The following is a 24,375-nucleotide window of genomic DNA, read 5'->3' as shown; positions in this document are numbered from 1 at the left end:
CCGTGTTAATTTAAAAAAAAATCTAAAGAGCTCGAGGGCCGGTTCGTTGCATCTTTAGTGACACTCTGATAATTTCGACAGGTAAAGATGACTCATAACCACAGATATCAGAAAGTATTGAGTACAACTCGCTGCGAACAAAACGGTCGTAGTCTTTTGTATAATCAATCTACAAAAACTTACGATCACGTCCACATTTAACTTCCTTGTCCAAGAAAGTCAAGTGATTTTTTTCGTATCTTATGAGCGACACAGAAATACTGAATACCGATCATTATCGTTTTCAAAAATCCGCTTTTTGTGATAAGCTTGCTTGGGTCGTGTTCTACCAATTTATCTGGCTCTAATTTAAAACCTATGCGGTGTTTATTCAACAAGTATGGTAGGCATAAACTGTCTCAAATAGGTCGAAGTGCGTGGTCACGCGAAGGCGGCAACAAGCCAGTTAACTATGTTTGCTTAACACCAACTGTGTAAGTTAGAAAATGAGTTTTAGGTTTGAATGTTGGCATTGGCAGCAGACATGATGAAAATGCATAAATTAGAAAAAAAATTGTTAACCAACAAGCATAAACAATCTTGCAAAATTGCAAGGCTCACATAAACTGACCTAAAACAAACGACGCAATTAAGACAGTTTCGATATTTTGATATTTGTGTTTTTAATTTTTTTTTTTTGAAAAGTTTACTGACGAATTTTATGTACAACAAAAGCGACGATATAAAGCAAAACAAACAGTAGAATGTTAAAAACGTTATTCGTAGCAATTTTCTTACACAAAACAAGCACAAAAAGCGTACATTAAAAAGATACGTGGTAAAAAATTAATCAAATCAGCGAGCAAAACAGCAATGTCAATCTGCTGAAAAGGAAAGCAATGTCAAACTGCTTTAAACCGTGCTAAAACTTCGTCTTTTGAAAGTGTTTTCACGACCTGATGGGAATTTTTATGGCTTTTTTGCGGCTTAGGTTACAAATTCAAATCTTGAATCAATTTCTTTGCAATAGTAATTTGATGTCAAACATTTTGAAACGTATTTGTGCCAAATGTCACAAATGCCAAAGTTTTAGGTTCCCTATTCCACTATTTTTGAACATTCCGTTGCTGGTATTTGTGAACTAGAAAGCGAAATTTGTCTTGGCCTGCGGAATACAGCTTACGGGAAGCGTTGGCCAATTTTAGTCTTGAAAACTGGCGGTTTACTAAAGGAAGGTTGATCCCTCATGGTTTTCGTAAGACACTTCGTACATCTTATCAACACTCTTGGTTACTCGCTTGTTTTCACCAATTTCTATGGTAAAAATGTTTTTGGTAGTTAACCCTTCTAGATTTAAATTCTGCTGGTTACTAAAGAAGTTAGTTTGCCAATCAGTTAAACTCGTGTACATCTATTTACACAAAAGTAACAACGAGCTTTTATATATTACCTGAAGATAAACACCACAAACCAATTAGAACAGTCAACAAAAAGTTTTACTTACTGTAAGAAAGAACAGCGACGCAGAGCACTCCAATTTGAACGTAAATTTTGTAGTTGACACACAAACTTGTACTCCATCCGTATTGGATCGCAATACCAATTAGCACCCAAAGATTCCACACAGTAAAAGCAATGTCTTGTTGCTTCGAAAAGTATGCAGCATGCATTTCTAAACAAAGGTACTCTTTTGTTTTATGATGCAAACGAAACTTTACGTGAAAAAATGGCATTAGTTTTCCATGTTTTTTTTTAAGATATCAGCAAAGTTTTTAAAATAAAGCTTAATCCGATTTCAGTGTTCTGCTTTACATGTGATGCATATTTGAACTATCTGGCCTTGCAGGTACATCGAGGTTTGTTATCCAAACACGGAAATGTTTTTGCAAGCGCGCATTCCGGACCAAAGCTATCCATGAGGGGTTTAAGAGAAAAAGAAAAAGGCGAAGGGTGTGGCCGTTATACATGGCGTAAACATTTTTACACATGACTTTCAGTTTGGTGTCAGAAAAGCCTAAAACACAGTTCAAGTTTGACTTGTTTCATGCTTACTAATCACATATAATTCAATTAGTGGTAATGCGATTTTAATCTAGTACAATTTCGTAGGTACGTTTTCTTAACTTGTCAATATGTTTTCTTTCAACAAGCGCACCTAAACTCAATTCCACTTCATTTATTTTCGGGAGTTTTTAGGCAGAAAACTAAAAACAATCCCTTGTAATGTGATACTTTTTTTATATTGGTGAAAATCTATCACTTCGCAAAACAACAACAAATCTCGTGCTGTATGCCCAGTTGTGGCATCGCACAGACTGGGTGATGTATGGGGTTGTACCCTGTTGCTCACCACAAACTGGAGTGCCGTTTGATGGCTACACTAGCCAATGCGGCCGATCTCTCGTCACCAGCTGCACTGATGAGACCTTATAGGTCGAAACAGTGTGCACTGTCTGCAGCTTAACAACAAATCTAATTTTCGATTACCGTTAACCATTGGTTGCCAAATCCCGTTGATTGAGCCTATAAGGAAGAATATCAGGTAGACGACCCAAAGAGTGGAAGGGGTTGGGATCCAGAACAAGCAGAGCATGTAGTTACCGATGTCGAGCAGAAAAGCAAAAATGAGAGGAATGTTGCGTCCGATGCGACTCGAAATCCTTCCCGTAAAGAAGGAAACGACACCAGAAGCGGCAGAGAAAATGGCCATGCACAGACCGACCTAAAAAAAACAATCAAAAAGTCAATGGTTTTATCCTATACACTGCGTGGCGGTTTGGTGTATGTCCATATTAGTCACACGTTTTGATACTGGGGTCATTTGCGTTCATTTATAGTTTGTTGATATTTTGGTGGTTACGTCACGGCACAGGATGGGTGTTGTGTAAACCAAGACGTCAAGGTGGAAAATTGCGGTCGCTCGATGACGTGCGCTATGACTTTGCTCCGACATGATGACATGGGCTGGAAACGCACAATACAGTGGTAAAAAAATAAACACGTGAGGAAATTACGCGCGTCGATTTGGTTTCTCATACACAATTTGGAATTATACCACGTGCGCAAAATAAAATGTTCTTTCTCGATTTGCAAAAAAATTGGCCAACATAAATGGTTTTTAAACCAAAGTCCTGATATTTTTGATTGCATAAAAGTCGATTCTCGTATCATCTAACAAATGGCATTTGCAATGCACTGAAATGTTATTTATTATTACCTAATTGTTTACTTTAAAGAAAAGAATAAACTGTGCTGAGTTGTGGCAAAACCTAAAAGCACAAAATCTGTTTAATACTAGCGAATGAAACGTAACGAAATAAATAAACAAACAAAAAAACAAACAAATAGGTTGTTAACTGGTTCAATAAAACCGATAAGTAATTTATATTATTGCCATATTTGTTTCGTTAAAAGCATCGGTATAAAGTTGTTATTGTTTTTGTAATATTTAAGGGCTATGGTGGTCTAACCCCTTATCATGTCCAGGGGCTGTCTTCTAATAGCAATATGTCAATAGCGAACAGCAGACAAGATACAGCGACATTGCTGCTGCTGTGTTTGTTGGTAGACCCGTTCAGCACTTGGGCATAAACCATGAGTCAGCTTGTTATTGCAATTTTTACCGCATAAATGTCCAAACCACAAACAATAACCTGGTCAACTCCAAGCATGCATGATGCAAACGCCCTTGTGAGTTCAGCAAATGCAAATGACATCAGCATTCCATTGTAAAGGGCGAACGGTGTGATCAGAAGCTGCCTTGGGTTGATCAAATGCCGAAGGGTCGCTTTGATTGTGGAAACAGCCACGATTCTCAGATCCTGTTAATAGTTTAAATGTTACAATACTTTATTTAGTGACCGAGGCAAAAAAACTATGTTTTACAATCATGAATGATTTGTTTAAATCAGTGGTCGCCATGAATCATGAATGATTTGTTTAAATCAGTGGTACACACTGCAAACCGAAACAATAACCTCACATTGTGTGTTGACCTGCGCGTAGCCAGTTTGCTTCTTTCAGACTGGGCGTTTCATATAGTAAACACGTGGTTAATTGTAGCTAGAGGCAGGTTCGCTCATGTTATTGCAATACAATTTATTTTCGACTTTGTGTTCGGCATAATCATCACAGAAAGTGTAATCAAAAAATTATTTTTTTTCTATTTTCAAAATTTCAAAAATGGTAATTTCAAAAATTGAACCGCATCAGAGGAATCAAAGAGCCGATTACGGCTGCGGAGCCGCGGGTTGGCGACCCCTGATTTAAATAGATGAAATTGTGTGTTGAGATATAACAACTTAATGCATGGTTATTGGTCTGTGGCATTCCAATACCTTGCATATTTAAAATAGTTATTTTGAGCAGTTAACTGCGCCATAACCGTATAAAACACCATAAGCCGGTGCCTATGATGGAAATGTGCAATTTCCTGTATTTGTCGCAATTATGGGGCAATGATCTTGACCTCACGCACGCAACGCCGATGGACATAGTTTGCGTCAGTAAACAAACCCGCACGCCGTAGTGAACCTACATCTTGATTTTCAGATATTCTATTACAAAATTTGTCATGTACAAAACAAGTCTGTTAGAAAATAAAATATGTTATGTCACCTGAACTGAATGGCTAAACGGTAATGGAAATACGTTGAAACAATTTAACACATACCTCTTTTGGTTCTTTGCTGTCAGGAATCGATTCGACATCAGTCTGTTGAACATTTTTTACATCCAACAAACCAGTTTCCATCACATTTCTTCTTCCATTCCGCACAGGGACTTCGGTAGGAATAGGCGCCCTGTAACCCGCCTCCAAAGACGGGTCGATTTCACGCATGAAGATCGCATGAATCGCTATAGCGATTACCACCATGGCACCCATGACTCCAATCATCAGGTAGAGGGTGGTCGTAGATGCCGGCAGATATTGGTACAGAATCTGTCGGGTGATGTTCGGGTCCTGACAGTCATCAGCGCCGCAAATAGACAAGTCAAGGGTGTTTGATGCTTTCGGCATGTTACTGGCGTTCATGAGTTCCAGCAGGGTGAGGTTAAGTGTAGAAGGTACCGGCGATTTCCCAGCGTAAAGAATCGCGTAACTTACAAGATTGCCGAACACCTGAGGAGCGTACAAGTGGTAAAGCACACGGAAAAAACAATCGTGCAGCTTTAGGCCAATATGAAGGGATCGTGACGCTGCTGTTTGTACTGACACGACGCAAAAGGCGCTTATAGGCTGTTGCATAAGCCTGTTTACGCGGCACGCGACTTTGCTGCTAAAATTTGTATGGCCACTGGGAATAGTTTCCAGCAATATAGACCACGAACCAAAACCGACATGACAAAATGTGTGATTGGCAAAACAGCTTAATAGTCAAGCAGGATAAACACAACCGTCTTTTGAAAAAAATCAAATTTCTCCCACAGAAACGGAAAGTGTGTAGTTCATATGCGTAACAAAACAGACCGCCATTTTTAAAGCTTGAGTTCGAAATATAGCAGTATTTGACCCATATAGCCTACCTGGCTTAGCTGAAACACAGAGAAGAAATATCCAATGAATTCGCTTTCATACGCATCTACTGGTTTATTTCCATGCTTTGCGTAACATCGCGCGTAGTGGACGCTGAACAAAACCATGGTTGGCCACATCGTTGCTTCCCCCATGCCCACAATGATACCAGCTGGAAGCAAGGTGTATGCCTCTGGAAAAAAAGGTTTGATCGAAATTTCAGCGAGCTTCGTGCAGTAACTAGATTTCATCAGAAAGTATTTTTGATCAAAATTGCCTTGAAATAGGTTTGCTCGGGTGCCATGCTAAATTTAGTCGTTTTTTGCCTTTAAACCGATTATTGCACTAAGCAAGTTTAAAATTCAGACTCAATTGACCAATACAGGAGACTTATTGCACTTTAAATAGGGCACGTGACATCCCTGGGCGCAATTATGTCTTCCCTTGCAGTTTGTGGTTTGTGTGAAGTACAGGAGAAACGCATATAAGTTGTGGAAGGTGTTGAACGGGAAACCTCGACGTCAATGACGGTAACAAAACAGCGCGGTACTTGCATCTTGTTTATGTGTGTTGCAATACGACGCCAAAGCGGGTAGAACACATAACAGGTAAAGATGACGCCTGATCGCTTCCTAATATAATTTACCAAGCGCCTAAAATAGCTTGATGCTAATCCGCGATAAGCTTTTTACCAATAAGTCATGCATTTTCTGATATTGTAGCTATTTAAAACATTATCCGATGGTAAACTATTGGAGCGTTTTATGTCGTTTACATAGCGTTACAGCTTGAATCAGGAAGTATTTTCGAGATCATCAGTAACACGAATGCAATTTAATATTGTGCGTGGTTAAACGTAAAAAAGTTTAATAGTTGTAATTTCAATAAGAAATCAATCATTCACGCGGTTTTTGGTTTTTGCGAAATTGAACGCTGATGTTACAAAGAAGTGAGTTGTTACACACTATTCACAACTTATTACAGACTGTGTTTAAAATATTAAACTTTGTTTAGCCATCATTCGTGTGTACATTTTTTCAAAACATGATCACAGCATTTCCAAAAAATGGCGTTACGGACTTCTGACCATAGGCGCCGAACACGGGTATGCCGGGTATGCCACGCATACCCGGACAAAAACCTCGGAATTGCAACACTAGCAGAAGGGCCTGGCAGTGGAACTATGGTGTGTAAACTCATATACTGCAAGCTTTAACGTAGTCACATCATATGTAGCGACAGGAAATGAATTTTGTATTTCATGCCGTCATTTTGTGACGTCGTATATACGGCATACCCGAGAAAAATTGAAAGTCGGCGCCTATGCTTCTGACTGAGAGGCTTGGGTAACGCTTCATGTTTTATGCAGAGTGGCTTCATGAAAAGTGGTTTAAAAAATAACAATTAAACGATGCCGACTATTATTTAAATTTAATGTTAAACTGTATACTGTTATAAACGGTAATAAATAGCTTAATAAAAAAAGTTGCACAACATATAAGGGGTTAACCAAGTTTTTCTGTCAGCAGTTGAAAACACCATTTTTGCAACGATATGTTTTTTAGAAAATGTAAGCATAAAATTATTTTTAATAAACAAGTAAAAATGAAAGTGAAAATGGATTTATTTGGACGAGAATGGATTCGACACTTTAAAGGCCAACAAACAACCAATCAACATTTTGATTGAAAACGGTTACTTACTAGGAAGGAGGTTGGCGATCACATAGGTCAGGTAACTGATCTGACACACGATGATAGAGGTTTTTGTGCCGAAAACTCGCATCACAAGTGGAGTGAGAGCCACGCCGAAGATGGCAGCTGTGGCGTACGTGGCAGTTACTGATGCTGCTCCTGGGAATTTCAATACAAGTGCTGTTAGCACGTTACGTTGAAAGTTATGTAACTTGTGTCAGTAATGCAGTTACGCAATATCGCTGATGTGCATCTTGACCTCTGGATCGTCGACATGTAAACAGAAACGTCACTGTAGACGTAAACCGTGCGTATTTCAATGCGGCATCGTGAACAATCAATTGATCAAGCACGTTTCGTGATTGGTTAATTTGATTAGGTAACAGAAATAGCTTTCTTTTACGCTGCAGTCTTAAAGCATTGCATGTTTTGTAGCTAACATCAAGTATAGGAAGCGCATTATTTTTATATTTGCAAATTGGTGCCTGATAGCAAACATAACACATTAGATGTGCAGCTAATGTTTGTATTTCCAAACTAACGATGCGTGTTAAGCAAACATAACACATTAGACATGTAGATAATGTTTAAAATACATCAGGTTGCAAGGAATTCTGTCATTAACGTTTAATAATAACCTCATAAACACTCGCTGTTATTTTGACAAACACGAATCAAATTGCTTCCAATAGAAAACTAATTTATTGTCGAATCAAAATGGATCACGTTTTGCACCTAATGATATTTACTAAACATTAGTGTATTCTTAATATCTTCTGAAGGTAGGAGTCTAATCATATTAACAAAACAATAGTTTATTTTTATGTTCTAAACAAGTCATTATTTTTGTGTTAAAACTTAATGTATCGCTGAAAATCTGTTTTAGTTTGCATGATTCGAAGATAGTAATATTTACAAAACATTAGTTTATTCCGAATTGTATTCGAAAAGAAGTCTTTATTTTGATGTTAAAGTATTATGAACCAATGAAAATCTATTTTCGTTTGCAGTATTTGTGCCTTTGATTTTTACAAAACATTAGTTTATCCCTAATTATTTTCTAAAAGAAGTATGTGTCTCGGTGTTTAAATACAATGCACACTTTAATATTATACTTAAACTGCGGAAATTTAGACTTGAATAAGCGAAACTCCAAAGATTATAATTTGGAACACATACACTACTGAGGACAAAATTGCGATGTGGTTTGAACATGGAACCCCCACCTGTGTATTCACTTCCGTTTTGGCGCACCGCATTGCGATATTTTGCCGAGATTCGGGAGTTTAGATGCACCGCATGCAATATAAGCAAACAAACGCAAGCTGCGCCCGCAAGCAAAACACCAGGCAGCAGCCCTACCTACGCCATCCTCGATGTTGATGCTCGACTGCAGGAAGAGAAACGCACAGTAGGCGGCGAATGTCAAAAATATTCCCGATGCGAAAACGATAAACTTGAGCACGGTCGAGCGCCGTTGCATTTTCGTATCTCCGCTCACGTCATGGGCGGTTGTGGCGTGTCGCGACTCCATTACTGGTTGTGGCTCTTCACGATCCGTTGCTGAAACAGCAGTGGTGCCGTAGTCGTCTTCAGTGGCTGATTCCTGGCGGAGGTGAAATGCGCAGCGATGGCGACGTGAGGTCGTCAGGCGCGATCAACTCGTAAACAGCTCAAATCTTCGCGTCTGATGGCGATCGAAATGCCACGCAGTTGGGCGGTTTTCACCGAAAATTCTTTCAGCGGGAGGGAAGCTTGAAACAAACTACTAGCACACAAACAGGTTGAACGCTACCATATACGTCAGAGCTGAAATGAACGCGATTCAACTGATTAGCGGGAGTATCTGAATGGTGAATCATCTCATACCACAAAAAACAAACGTATTTTTCCGCGTTCCAGTTAGTGTAACCCTTTCGCTTCATAATACGCTCGTCCCTACTGGACAACGCTTAGCACTTCGTCACTCACTCATCTTGTCTCGACTTCGATCATATGAGAAACTCGTGCAAGGCTGCTCATGCGTTGCTTGGGACTCGCGAAAGTGTTTTGTATCAGGGCGATCTGCGTCGCGATGCATCCGTGCGCAATATGCTGTCTGCTTTTCGCTACAGGCTTACCAGGAAAGTGAACTTATCGCGGTAGTGTCGGCGCGATACCTCGGGCGAGTTTAGAGCCAAATGACTGTCCACTGCTCAGAATATTTTTTCCTACAACGACACTCGGCACTTCTTGCTTGTCTGGATTACTGAGAAACGACGTGACTTTGCTCACGCATACCAACTGCTTCCGATTCGCGACAGGTATCGTGTTTTATCCAAAATATCGTTTAAGAACGATAAATACTCAACTCTCTAATTCTGAAGCCGCTTTTTGATGACTACACGACTTTGAACTATTGTTCTGATAAAAAGATCTCTTTAGGCAGCTTTTTGAAAATACTTATGACCTCAGGGTAGAATGTTTCCTCAGTACACGCTAAACGAGGGAATACAGGGACAGGACTGGTCAAACGCGAAACACACAACGCGCATCGTCCTGGCGTGTTTTTGAGTTGTGTTTTTTTTTCGGCAAAGCTTATTTGCCCAAGGGCTTCGTAATTTCGAGATAAGTTATAGCGACAAAAGTTGTTGCAGATATGTACTGCGATAAGTTGTGCGCAATATAAAGGAACTGCAAGGAGCGTTTTCCGCCGCGAGTGGCGAGCCACAAATTGTACATGTTTTTTCCCGCTTCCTTCCGTACCGCACAGCACAAGCCGGTCACAACTGTACGGGCTTATCGTGTAATGATGATTCACTTTAATTTTAGGGCAATGACCTTTTCCGATTGCACTACATAAACTGCCCTTTTGGTGGTTTCTAACTTGACATTATTCGTCTCGCAGAGTTTGCGACATATCTGCTTGTGTATTAAAGTTTAATAAAAAAAAGCGTTAAAGTCAGAATGAATTATGTGACAAATATTTAATTTAAATTTTATTTTTTATTTTCATTATTATTGTTTTAAACCTTATTACCCTTTGTTATCTGGATGGTGTTTGTTAAAAAAAGGCTTGGGAAAAAAAAAAGCAAGAAGTTGAAACAAAACAATAAAATAAAACTTTAATACTTTATATAGCCTCGAACAAGTTTATTTGATACTTTTAAGTAAAATTCCTTACATAAAAGATGGAAAACATGTTTAATAAAGTAAAGTTTTCCAAAACATAGGCTACATTATTTTCCCGCAATCATTATAGGCTTATACGTACAACATTTCGGCGGCAAAGTCTTTTAATCATTATTAGCGGATGAACATCTATACTTCATGTTGTGGTTCCGCTTCATGTACTGTCCTTAAGGCAGTATTCGCGTACGCGCATTCCACAGTCACGTGATTCGTTAATTGTACCGCATTCATTACTATTTTGCTTGTGGTGATTACTATTCGTGTGTGCTATGTAAATTGCCAATTATCCAAGCTATAAATGCTTGTTTCATTTATTCGTTATTCATTCTATTTTACTCTTCGAGCGAACAATATAAAGAAATACAACACTTCATGATGTAATCGGGGTTTTATTTAATAAGCCTAGGCAAAAACCAGACTGAACTTCCAACAAAAAAACTTCCCCCACAATTTTAAACCGCAAAGTTCTGCAACTGAATGGAGACATAATCCTTAAGTATAACATGATAGGCGACAGTAAAAAAAAACAGAACTAGTCAATTCTGACCCACTGTGTGGTAAAACAAAATAGGGTACTATAAGTAAAAGCTATGTAGTGCAACCAAAGCTACTGAAACCTTGGAAAAGTAAACACAGGTTCAAGTTATCGCAATTTTTTTAAATTACGATAATTACGATAATTCGGTCTACTACTTTCTCATAGTGCAGACACCTCTGTCGACACATTAAGGCACAAAACGTTATCTGCATGCTCATCTGCATCAGCAAAATAAAGCTGCAAAAATTAACTTTCTGTGTGCCATGAAAAGAAAACTCACTTTGTTAATGCGCCGCATGTTAGAAAAGTTCGAAAACCACTGCGACAGATTGTCACGTCACAGGGTATGTTTGTTTTTAACTTGGTTCGACTTGCTGCAAGGTATCTTTCCTTTGACCGAATTGGTGTCTGGACAGTTAAAAAGTCTTGAAAATTAAGCTGTTATTATATTCAACTTCCGTTTATTAATTTGTACCTATGCATAAATGACTGCAATTCACTGTGTCTCCAACTACTAAAGTTGTTTTAAAGCTATCTTGAACTACTAAAGCTGCGATGCAAAACTATCAGCGGCACGCTGTTTCGCATGGAAACTACACCAATCGCAAAATACGATTACAAATTTTGCATCGGAATTGTGTGTTGTAGCTGCCAATATCCGGATGTTCAATTTAAACAGTGCCATACAACAACCGTCTGAATCACATGCGTTCAATGCAGTCGATTCCAGTTACGGAAAATCATACTCAACTGAAGCTTTCAGTAAACTGATTTAAATACACTAAAATCATCTAACTATATAAACCAATGTGTTCGCTATCATTCACACAGCCCACTATAAAGTCAACTGTGCTGCATTTAGATCAGGGGTTCCCAACCTTTTTACGATCTCGTACCACTTGGAAGCTATGTACTGCCACGCGTACCACTTCCTGCAAAACAACTAATTTGATCGAATCATATTTAATGGAGAATAATAATATTGGCCTACTAAAATAACACTAAAGCACCACAACTAAATTTAACGAGATTTTTGGTGTTTGTTTACTGTCCACCTATTGGTCGATGCGCGGTGTAAATTTGCTAACAGCGCATCGAAAGTCATTTCCAGGCGCACCTAGTTTTTGTGAAAAAAACGGAAGCTTCTCGCGTACCACTAGTGGTACGCGTACCACAGGTTGGGAACCCCTGATTTAGATGATCAATATCCAAGGTAAAATATTACTCATTCTCCATCCAGACTAAGCTTCAGTTCAGTACGGATATTCTAATCCTCATAGAAAGGGTAGGGTCATTAAAATACGAGGGCACAGCCAAGACTACACCAATCCTGTCATTGTATTGTAGGTGCTATTTTATTTTATTCGCAAAAGTTGCAAAACAAACGCAATTTGATGTTTCAGGTCCGCTCACGTAATATTTAAGTTTGTACAAGTCAAAAAAGGCACGGTTTATTTCAAGTGAATAAAGAAGAATATTGGATGCTGGTTAAGATATGAAACATAAGGCAACCTTTAGGACAGTAGTTCTCAAACTGTGCGTCGCGACGCCCTGGTGAGTCGTTTCTATTTTCCAAGGGCGTCGCAGAATAGCTTCGTTTCGTGGCTTTTTGTTGTTGTATCAATAAACACAACTTTAATAATAAGTTTCTTCACCAACTTTTATTTGCTGGTGCGTCGCAAGTCCAGAAAACTTTTCCAGAGGCGTCGCAATAAAAAAAAGTTTGAGAACTACTGCTTTAGGAAATCACAAAGTATTTTAAAGACACTTGAATTGGAAAAAAAGAAACGAATAGCCCGATAATGTGGTCAGATCTTGATTTTAGTTTTAAAAGTTTTCGTTTTTTTTTATAAGGTTTTCTTAATCAATTTCATTGACTTTGACTTGATACCGTTAGCACACATTGTAAAGAAAAAAAGTTAAAGGAACGAAACATGATCATTTAAAAACAGCAAAAAATGCACCTTTGTTGGTGCTTAGTTGTCAATAGAGAACGTAAAATGCAACAGCACAAATTATAATAAAAAGACACTGTTGTTTATCAACAAATATCATCACTTGAATACATGCAAAGATATGAGTTCCATAGATCAAGGCGCTAAGCACAACAATAGGCACCTGTTATAGTTTAAATATAATGCGAAATATTTGCTACAACTCCTCGGGAAGGTAAGTGCATGTAGGGAAATGACTAAAAGCACGTAGTTCACATATAGTTCATATACACGTATAATGTATGAGAGAGCAAAAAATAGCATACAAAGAAAATGCGTATTTGCGTACCATAGGATATGTGTACAATCACATCCAGGCCTCAAACAAACAAATTTGTTCCGCACTGTTATGCAATACCAGGATAGTTCAGCAAATGTATGTTTGACAGTTTATAGTATATTGTATGGGATTAAATGCGCGCGTAAAAACTTGTTCATTAAGAATAGCTTTATAATAACTTGTGTTTGCAATGTATGTCATTACCCTGATGAAGGTGTTTCGTATGGGACATCGAAACGTTGGCATATTACAATAAAAAAACTGCCGGAAGAGCTAAAAATTCTGTTGATTGTTCATTAAGAGTATGTTTGTTTTATCAGGGTCGAGGCAGTTTAGAAAAACAACTTGAAACATTGAACATATGTCGTGGTTTTCAACCAGTCATATGTGGTTTAAACCCAACTACCACACGATACAGGCGATAAGGCACAATAATTATGAAATTGGCGATGCTAGGAATACTATCTGTACAACAGTCATGTATATGCTAAAACCTTAAGCACCGATAAAATCAGCAGGAAAACAAGAGATGGGAAACATTATGTACAGCTCTACCTCGGCACTTGCAACGAACAATCAATTAAGGCAAACGCGAACTTAATAAAACATTGCATAAGGAAATATATAAAATCGTGTTTGTATAAAAGCTCGCATGTATGAGCGAAGTTATGTGATATGAAATAGATAAAAATACAAATTTTATCCTGAATTAAAATGTTATGTTTCAAGCGATACCTGTTAGTAATTATGCTTAGTATTGAAAAGTTAAAAAAAACTTGAGATTTTGTGAAAAAACAGTTCATGTTTTAAAATGACGTCAGGCGCAGCCACAGTGGGTATGACGAATCAGCGATGATGCAATAGAAAAGCAAAGCAATGCCGTCACATAATCGTATTTACTCGACCGTTTTTGTTCGGAAAATACAACCGTTGCTAAATTGCATATCTGTACTAACATGTCGCCATAGCGCCACTCAGCGATAGCAAACTACGACACAACGGCTTCTGATTCTCGGTAAATACCATCGTCGCTGGTAAAGAAGTCTTCGAGTTTCCATTGCAAGGTTTCAAAGGTCGGTCTTCGCTGTGCATCCCGGTTCCAGCATTCTAGCATAATGTTGTACAGCGGATCAGGGCAGCCGTTTAACTTTGGCATACGGTATCCCATTTCGACTTGTTGCAGCACCTCCTTGTTCGTCATGCCTGGAAAGCAAATACGTGTAGAATGTTTTTCGAGATTAAATTTTGTTTGGCTATATATTACATAGCTAGGGCTACTAAAGCCATACCTCGATTCAGATAAATGTCGATAGGTGGCGCAAAGACTTGAAATATTTGTTTAGTAGCCAATGAGGCGTAGGGTTTAGTTTAAAAACCTAATTTTTTAGTTCGTTTTATTGTATTTTAAGTTATAAAACAATGCCCACGCCTAAATGGTCTAATTTGAAGGCATTTTTAAATATATCGTTTCAAATGGGTGTTAATTCTCTATTGAAATTTAGCTAAATGTGGGGCTGTTGTGAGATATGGTTTAAGCAGATTTACTGACGGAGCAAGGTAACGTAGTCGGTTTTTGGTGCTGGTTGGCAGAAAAACAAGCAAAATCAATTTCAGTCCAGGTTGTTACATTCTACCTGTACACAAACGCAATGTTTTCCAGACTAAAATGGATCCGATTCTAAAACGTTAGCACACTGTTGAAGTACATTCCAGCGCACAAACTTTTATTAAAAAGAATGTTTAATATTTAACACCCGTACTTCTACGTTGCTGGGTTGCTCTATGACAATGATTTCCAACATTTCTGTGGTCGCGTACTACCTTAAGGTCACCGCATAGCATCCCTTGCTTCGAAAGTATTTTCAATCAGACAACTATCTGTTACACTCTAAATCTAAATATGTAGTTGCAGTACATACAACGAAGCGCTCAGCACACTATCTTACTGCTTGATTTCCATCACCCCATTAATGCAAGGCAAAACGTCACTTGCGTCGGCACATTATTTCGTAAGGCATGTTTCAGCTTCGTAGCACTGGTGTTACGCGAACACCATATTTACCTACGTAGGCTACGTTCACTGCTTTTTTACTGATATACTTAATTTACTAATAATCATAATTAACGTTGTTTTCTGTGCGTTTGAAATTTTGTTCTGATTTTCCGCAGACGAAATTGTTAAATTATCAAAAACTATTTTAAACTGTACATATTTTATGTAATAATGTGTCACCTTTTTTACATAGATCGTGAATTGTTCGCATAGCTTTACAATATATGTGATATTGTGGTATGTGGCGACCAGTGAAGAAAGCTAGACCCCCAGGCCTAAACCCTTCAACAATGTGCAGTGGAACAGTGGTTCTATTATTTACCGAACCAACCACAGGTTACACACAAAACGATTTTACACCGTTGCTGTAACACTGACAAATTGATCACAGTAAAAGTTTACCATAAAACATAAACGCAATTGATGGTTACAAAGACAGGGTCGTTCTGGCACACAATTCTTAGTGAACAAGATGTATGAAACTGTGAAACCAATATATTTGCCACTTACCAGGATAAGGCATCCTCCCCTTGCCAACAATTTCAGTAAGAAGAACACCAAACGACCACACATCGGATTTTATGGTGAAACACTGCATAGTGGCTGCCTCTGGTGCTGTCCACTTGATAGGGAATTTTGCCCCTTCTTTTGTTTCATAAATGTCATTCTAAAACCAAGTAAGTGTCAAGTAATAAATATGATTAATAGCTAATGTGTTTGTTATCATGCATACAGCCCACAATAAAAGCAATTGTGTTGCATTTAGATGACCAATATCCAAAGAAAAACAGTCACCGTCTTCAACCTGGCCAGTTAAGGCAACAAACACATGTGACATGAGTAATGAGTGTGACATGATCAAATGAAAACTGAATGTAACTTTGTACATGGTTTGCACTGCCTGTGCACATGAGAGTTGGAATTCTTTAGCATTATAACTAGCAACAAATGTCAATATTTACACAAGGCCACACTACCGTTTGCCTAGACTAACTAAAATATATATTCACCGAAACCAAGCCAACCCAATTAAGTTTTAACAAGTGGAAAAATAAGTGAACCAGTTCTTCTTACCAAAACCTCATTGTGTTACACAAAGGATAAATTTTAATTTAGGCTAAAACAATAGGGTGGGGTAAAAAATTTGGAACTGTCAGTTTTGCTTATCTCAAGCATAAAAGTTATAACTCACAGTACATTGTTGTAGAAAACTGGCTTGTGTAAAACTGTTGATTTTTTTGCATGTTTATAATACAAAAATGCAAACATTGATACAACATACAACAAAACGTGATATCTACATGTGAACAACACATGTGCATTTCATAGTAGCCTACTGCACATGTCTTACATATAAAGATTGCAAAATGAAATGTGCCAGTGTATAAATGGGAAGCACACATTGCATTTGGTAAAATAGATGGTTGTTAATACCTAAATCTGCTGCAATATTGCTAAAAAAACATTTTGTTGTCTATGCTGTACAGGTGAACTAAGTTTCAAAACAAGGAGCCATTCAAGTATTGAAGTGTGACATAGAGGCAATGTAGTTTGCAGTGGTTTACTTTTTGTAATATCTCCTTTTACCTGTGTGACTCTTGCCAATCCGAAGTCAGCCACTTTGCAGATGTTGTTGAGTCCGACAAGAATATTTCTTGCAGCTAAATCCCTATGAATGTAGTTGGATATTTCGAGATATGCCATTCCAGCTGCTACTTGAGCTGCCATTTCAACAAGAGTTTGAATGTCCAAATTTTTTCCAGGTCCTAAAATAAGAGAAATAAAAAAACAAGTTTTAAATAAATCAGAAGCAAGTGTATTTTAATAGTTATACATGTACATATCTTGGTTGTAAATTAATAAAAATTTAGCTTTTGTTTGCCTTTTAAAAATAAAACCCCTTTTAATAAAAAGGCCAAAAATATTTTGTAACAAAAGCCCAACATACTATATATATTAAAAATCGATTTCTGTTTTTATGACTTCTGATGTAAATACTGAAAATTTTTCAGGAAATATATATTCTGAAAATGCTAACATGATATTGCAACAACCTTCTTTGTATGAGCAAAATGGTCAGTAGGCCTATTGTTTTATCATAAAAGATCTCTGATTGAATAAAATAATATGCTTGAGTGGGGCTTTACCGTGGATGGCCTCAAATAGATTTTTTGTCTTACCTTGTAAATAGGTATTCAATGCACCATTGGGCATGAGTTCAGTCACAATGTACGCAGGTTCAGTCTTTGAACACACAGCATAAAGTTGAACCAACTTAGGGTGGCGAAGCTTTTTCATAATCTGGGCCTCTCGAAGAAACTCAGTCTTGTCCATTGAACCTACACAATTAAAACAGTATTTTTTACCTCAAATACCTAATTTTCTATTCTAGAAAAGTATTCAATCTACTTACCAATTTTAAGAGTTTTTATGGCAACTTGGGTACATCCATTCCACAAGCCCTCATGAACCTCACCAAATTGACCTTCACCTAGTTTCTTTTTCAAAGTTAATGATGATCTGTCAATTTCCCATTTGTCAGCAAGGTCATGTGATAAACCAGCAGTTTGTGGAATTTCAAGCTGTACAAAATAAATTATAATTTTAACATAGTTTAATTAATTTATTTGCAACAAATATGTCAGTAAACACAAAAAATATTGAAGTATACAATTAGAATATGAATGGCAAACAAGAATAAAACAATTGCCTGTTTGCAAGCCTCGACCAGCTTCACACATAAGCCATCCGAAGACTGTTGGTAATGTTCTATCAGTTTGGGTAAGTCATTGAAAATAGCTCGTCTGGCAATAAATAATCCTCCCATATCTGCTTTTCGTATTCTGTAGTGCTTAATTTCTGTTGAGTCTTTTACTGCAAAACATTAAATTATAACTTTAAAACTGCAATACCACAAAGCATTCAAACAATTTGGACCAGGGAACATTGTTACAAAAGACTTTAAACAATTTAGGCGACAGTATTTACTGTTCGGAGGCATCTTTCTTAGCCTTTTGGCTATTTGTTAATTTTGCTTTGATGTAGCTACATTTCTTTTTTGGTGTCATTACTCTGATTGGACAAAAGCTGGAAAAAAGTGACAATTAACCTGTGCAATGGATATGTCCAATTATTCGTTTTTGTATTTGTATCTGTAAAATGACACCTATACCAAAATGCGTAATTTTCATAAAATCTATTGTGCCAGTTTCAGTCTCTTTGGCCAAGTTTTATATGCATTTTAGTCAGACATTGCCAACACATCAAAACAATTTGTTGTGAAGATTTTATCAGGCACTAGTTTAAAGGCATTGGTAACTAAAAAGGTTACCAAGCAAAGTTAAGAAGCAGATGTCCTTGTTACAAAAACAGGTGACCCAAAGCATTTTTTGGCTACTTAAATTTAGGTCATTACACTTACTTTGGGAAACACTGGTTTAATATTGTAATAAACACATTTCATTTTAACCCAAAATATAGATCTTACCAGACAAAGAATAATCCCCTGGCTTGCTTTCACTGTCTCTAACAAGAAAGGCACCATGAGCATTGTGCCGCAACTGCAACAGTCTTTCAGCCTCTGCTCTTTTAGTTTCTCCAAAATACCACCTTCAAAAATAAAAATAAGTTATGACAAAAAATACTCACTGGGATAGCCAGAATTTTGAAAACAGGTAAAGCCAGATAAGGATGTATGGTAATCAATTTTAAAAACAGTTTCAGGACAATGCACACCATAAAACACAAATCTACACTTGTAAAAACAACCCACAACTGAAAAAACAAACTAACCAACTTGGGAAGGAAAACTACCCTTACAGTAATGACAGTCACAGAGGTACAATTAATGGATACATACGGTCTGGAGTCCAACGAACTATATTTCGCCACAAAATTTGATGGAATGTAGCCTTCATTGGGAAAAGTATGTCTATTGATCAAACGAGCTCTCCACCATTCGCCTTCATCCTTGTCTAAAACCTCTAACTGATCATCTGTAAAATAAAATTTCAAAATTTTCTGAAGAAAATAAACTTATTTACAAAAATCAAAATTCACTATTTTTTACATCACCTGTATTTAAATGATTTAGTATATAACATCATTCAGTGATAAACAGGCACAAACCTTTAAGAAAACTTAAATCATCATGTGTCCGAGCTTCATAGTCATAAAGAGCAATATAAACATTTTCATATGATTGTGGTTGGGGCATTTGCGGTGGTGCACCTGCGACAAAAGTATTTATATTTATAATAGACAGTTTGGACAGACCAACTTTGGAGAAGTGATGTCAATTTTCACTTACGGTATCTTTGTATGTCTGAGAATTGAATTTGGTGATTGTTATCACTTGATACTGATTTAGAATTAGAAGACTCATCCCATCCCACACATGTTTTAAATCTCGACCACACAACCCCCATGTTTTATTCACCATGCAGTTCCAAGCAAAAACAACTTTCGGTGCTGCTGTCTTTTATCTATATGATTTGGGTTGTTAACATCTATACACAACAGGCTTTAGCCAAACCCTAATTTAACAAAGAGTCTGGGAAAGTGAAACAATGAATGAAGTTAAAAACAAACTGCACTCAATTTTTACAGAAATTCGTGTCTCTTTGTCTGAGATCCCGGATTAATACACTTTAAAAAAAGGGTCCCAAACCCAACTCCCAAGCCGCGTTGTTCAAGTCCCAGACCGAAGCTTTTTAATGAACCTGCTACGATGACTGACGCGGTTGCCGGAGGTACAATAAAACCATAAACTTCCTTAAGTTTTTGTTTAATAATTATTTTTAATGCCATTAGCTATCAAAACTAATTTATTCTTTCAAAAAATACAAAACATTTTACACGTACGATTTCTGTAATATAATCTTTCTAAAAGGTCGACACGGTTGAATGAGCAAAGTATTTTTTAGCAGTTTGTTTTCTGGGTAGAGCTCACTGATCTCTACAAACAGTGGTAGAGCTACTAACACTGAGCTTCACCTTTGGCCCGACCTGAGAACTTCTGGTAGGTGGCGCAAAAGAGCATAGGCGTTTATGGTGCTGTTACAGCAATTTGGGTTTATGGTAAGAATAATTGCTGAGTCAGCACCATAAACGCCTATGCTCTTTTGCGCCACCTACCAGAAGTTCTCAGGTCGGGCCAAAGGTGAAGCTTAGTGTTAGTAGCTCTACCTGTTTTCACCATCATCATTTCGCCGAAATGAAAAGTGCGAGAATTGTTAATAAGCGTTACGCACCACTGCGTGTAGTTTCCAAATTTTTTTTTTTATTTTCATTTTTTTTAAAACCATAAAACGTGGTCAATGTAGGTACAAATCGACATTTTGAGGTCTGGGAGAAAAACGATCAGCTTGTAAAATCACATTTCAGATTTCAAACAGTATTTGGCAACGAAATGACTTTTACCGATATGCTCGCAAATGTCGCTCACACCTAAACGCATGTACAGTATAGGGTCCAATGTTCAGAACAAAATAAAAATACATTCCGCGCCTAATATTTTTCTATAAATTGGCACAGATGTTTGTTAGAGCAAGTAGTTTCGACTCGTAAAGCCCAATTTGTGGTCTCTTTTCGTATTTGCCAACGAAATGACTTTTACCGATGAATGGTCGCACTCGCAAATGTCGCTCACACATAAACGCATGTACAGTATAGGGTCCAATGTTCAGAACAAAATAAAAATACATTCCGCGCCTAATATTTTTCTATAAATTGGCACAGATGTGTGTTAGAGCAAGTAGTTTCGACTCGTAAAGCCCAATTTGTGGTCTCTTTTCGTATTTGCCAACGAAATGACTTTTACCGATGAATGGTCGCACTCGCAAATGTCGCTCACACCTAAACGCATGTACAGTATAGTGCATAATGTTCAGAACAAAATAAAAATACATTCCGCGCCTAATATTTTTCTATAAATTGGCACAAATGTGCGTTAGAGCAAGTAGTTTCGACTCGTAAAGCCCAATTTGTGGTCTCTTTTCGTATTTGCCAACGAAATGACTTTTACCGATGAATGGTCGCAAAAGTCGCTCACACCTAAACGCATGTACAGTATAGGGTCCAATGTTCAGAACAAAATAAAAATACATTCCGCGCCTAATATTTCTCTATAAATTGGCACAGATGTGTGTTAGAGCAAGTAGTTTCAACTCGTAAAGCCCAAATGTTGTAAAATTCTGAGCGACGACCCTGCTCGCTAGAATTGTACCAGACAAGATTGCCTTCAGAATCCTTTATCTGCTACATTTAATTAGCCGGTATTGGTTGCAAGCCACTACACCACGTCAAGGTTCCCGCAATTGTAGTGGTTTTATTTTACAGATAAAATCCTCATTTTGGCCAAAACAAAACGAGGCAAAAAAACTGTTATTACGAACAGAATAAACCCAATAATTACAATAATTAAACATTACTCGTTTGTTAGTGATGCAAATGACTTTTGTACAATCAGTTTTAACCTTTTCTGGATTTAGGTGGGGTATATTAAATTTGATCTTGATCGCATCCAATTTTACTGCTTGCATCGTGGTATGTTAAACTGTCAGTTTTCATCACAAAATATGTGATTGCTTCCATGTTTAAAACATGGGTGAAGAAAAAAGGTATATCTAAGGTTTTAGTGTACAATAATAACTTGTCAAGTACGGAGTGCTTAACAACAAACTGAGGTCGTATGCGTCTTCCCTGGAACGTTTGCCGAATGACTTGATCTCCAATCAGTTGTTGTCGCAGACGAAGGTCGCAAAAGTAATAGTCAATAAATCGCAATAGATCTGTCATGCAATTTGGAGTCAAACTGGTTTTATCTATTGTAAATTGTGCATTGTAACCTCTCAAACGCTGTCTGTATCCCTTACTAAATAAACACAAACGATAACAATCAGGTCTGCTTCGGGCCTGTTCGGGTGTTGTGGAAATTAGATCTGATATATTGTTGGTAATATATTCATAAACTACTTTTTGTTGCCCAGAAAAACTGTGAAGACCAGAAATTTGAACACCATTTAGCTCCAAATCAGTGTCTTTGTAAATAATTCGTATCGAAGATTTAATGGCATTTTGGTCAATTCGGCGGCGCTTTCTGCGAACTACCTTCACTGGTTGGTGTTTAGCAACAGGGGTGGTAATAATATCGGTTTTAGTTTTTTTGTAGTAAAAAATACAACTTCCAGTTAAAACGCTATTCTGTATATCTGCCCACGTCCTTTGTCTCACTGTATCGTCATCAAACTCCATTGCACCGCATTCATTAAATTTGTAGGCAACGTAGTGACCAGAATCAACATCCAAACCAACATGAACCACAACTGACGCTAAAGTATACGTGACTTTTTTAGTATCAGAGCAAAATGACAACAATCGATCGAGTATTACACGCTTGCAACTCTTCGAACCACCTAAGTTTCTGTGCAACACAATACATAAAATGTCGGAAGCGGATGCAATATGTGAGACCACAAATTGGGCTTTACGAGTCGAAACTACTTGCTCTAACGCACATTTGTGCCAATTTATAGAAAAATATTAGGCGCGGAATGTATTTTTTTTTGTTCTGAACATTATGCACTATACTGTACATGCGTTTAAGTGTGAGCGACATTTGCGAGTGTGACCATAGATCGGTAAAAGTCCTTTTGTTGGCAAATACGAAAAGAGACCACAAATTGGGCTTTACGAGTCGAAACTACTTGCTCTATCACACATCTGTGCCAATTTACAGAAAAATATTAGGCGCGGAATGTATTTTTATTTTGTTCTGAACATTATGCACTATACTGTATATGCGTTTAAGTGTGAGCGACATTTGCGAGTGTGACCATACATCGGTAAAAGTCATTTCGTTGGCAAATACGAAAAGAGACCACAAATTGGGCTTTACGAGTCGAAACTACTTGCTCTAACACACATCTGTGCCAATTTATAGAAAAATATTAGGCGCGGAATGTATTTTTATTTTGTTCTGAACATTATGCACTATATTGTATATGCGTTTAGGTGTGAGCGACATTTGCGAGTGTGACCATAGATCGGTAAAAGTCATTTCGTTGGCAAATACGAAAAGAGACCACAAATTGGGCTTTACGAGTCGAAACTACTTGCTCTAACACACATCTGTGCCAATTTATAGAAAAATATTAGGCGCGGAATGTATTTTTATTTTGTTCTAAACATTGGACACTATGCATTTAATCCAGTGTCACTCATGCGTGACGAGAACAATGAGTCGGCCTTCCTGGTTATAGTGTTCGTTGAATATACCCTATCTACACGTTTGTGTATGGGACGTTTTCTCCCATACCTCACAATGTCGTTATTAGTACTTACCTGGACCACGTTTGCGTTTTGTTTAAAAAAAATTAAAAAAAAATTTGGAAACTACACGCAGTGATGCGTAACGCTTATTAACAATTTTTGTACTTCGCATTTCGGCGAAATGATAATGGTCTGTTTTCTGTGGTTGAACTTGTTGCATGTTATGAATTGAGTTTTACTTTGATAACAGTTAAATCTGTTAATGCATTATTTCTATACTTTCTTATCGTTACAAGCTGTTATTCGGGTAATTTTTTCCCTCGTTAATCTGCTTAAAAAAAGACCGGTCACTTTTATTTGTTAGTATTTTGTACCGTGACCGGCAAACTGTGATGTGACACGGTCACGTCTAAAACTGCGGGCCCGCTTGGATCACTTGGCCCGCTTGGCCCGCCTCATGCAATTGGAAAATTCTTGCAAGTATAAAAACTGTAGCCCCTCTATATATCCAGTGCTTGGCCCGCCTCTCCTATCGAAAAACCGCGGGCCCACTATATCCTGTGCTTGTCGCGTCTATCGCAAGAAAAAACTGCGGGCCCACTACATCCATTGCTTGCCGTTCAGATCTTGTCGAAATCAAAATTTAATGACATGTGACAGGCGTGCCCACGGCTTTATCCAGCCGGCCCGCAGTTTTTATACTTGCATGAGGCGGGCCAAGTGCTGGGCCAAGCGGGTCAAGTGCTAGGCCTAGCGGGCCAAGTGGGCCCGCAGTTTTAGACGTGACCCATGTGACACAGTGAAAAGTCTAATGTAGACAACTGATTGTGGAAACTAATTTCCTTCATAATATTTGCAACTTTTTTAAGTATATGTATTA

At 37.7% G+C, this 24,375-nt stretch overlaps 2 protein-coding genes across 2 annotated transcripts; both read right to left on the bottom strand.

Annotated features, from left to right (window-relative positions):
* Positions 1-679: 679 nt before the first annotated feature.
* LOC145229094 (protein unc-93 homolog A-like) lies at positions 680-8,978 on the bottom strand. Its single transcript, XM_080094359.1, has 8 exons — positions 8,551-8,978; positions 7,198-7,347; positions 5,506-5,687; positions 4,652-5,101; positions 3,633-3,800; positions 2,467-2,701; positions 1,484-1,651; positions 680-1,293 (listed from the first exon to the last, which is right to left on the bottom strand). The coding sequence occupies exons 1-8, from the start codon at positions 8,720-8,722 to the stop codon at positions 1,205-1,207; spliced, it is 1,614 nt and encodes a 537-aa protein (XP_079950485.1). The 5' UTR covers positions 8,723-8,978; the 3' UTR covers positions 680-1,204.
* A 3,354-nt stretch (positions 8,979-12,332) lies between these two features.
* On the bottom strand, positions 12,333-19,801 carry LOC145229351 (tyrosine-protein kinase Src42A-like). Its single transcript, XM_080094672.1, has 10 exons — positions 19,534-19,801; positions 19,353-19,454; positions 19,084-19,219; positions 18,712-18,833; positions 17,935-18,098; positions 17,638-17,806; positions 17,405-17,563; positions 16,812-16,990; positions 15,735-15,891; positions 12,333-14,374 (listed from the first exon to the last, which is right to left on the bottom strand). Exons 1-10 carry the CDS (start codon positions 19,649-19,651, stop codon positions 14,160-14,162), a joined length of 1,521 nt encoding a protein of 506 aa, XP_079950798.1. The 5' UTR covers positions 19,652-19,801; the 3' UTR covers positions 12,333-14,159.
* Between the last annotated feature and the right edge of the window lie 4,574 nt (positions 19,802-24,375).

This window comes from Phallusia mammillata, chromosome 5, assembly GCF_965637545.1.
Source record: "Phallusia mammillata chromosome 5, kaPhaMamm4.hap1.1, whole genome shotgun sequence".
NCBI lineage: Eukaryota > Metazoa > Chordata > Ascidiacea > Phlebobranchia > Ascidiidae > Phallusia > Phallusia mammillata.
This window is presented reverse-complemented; position numbering and strand designations above follow the sequence as displayed.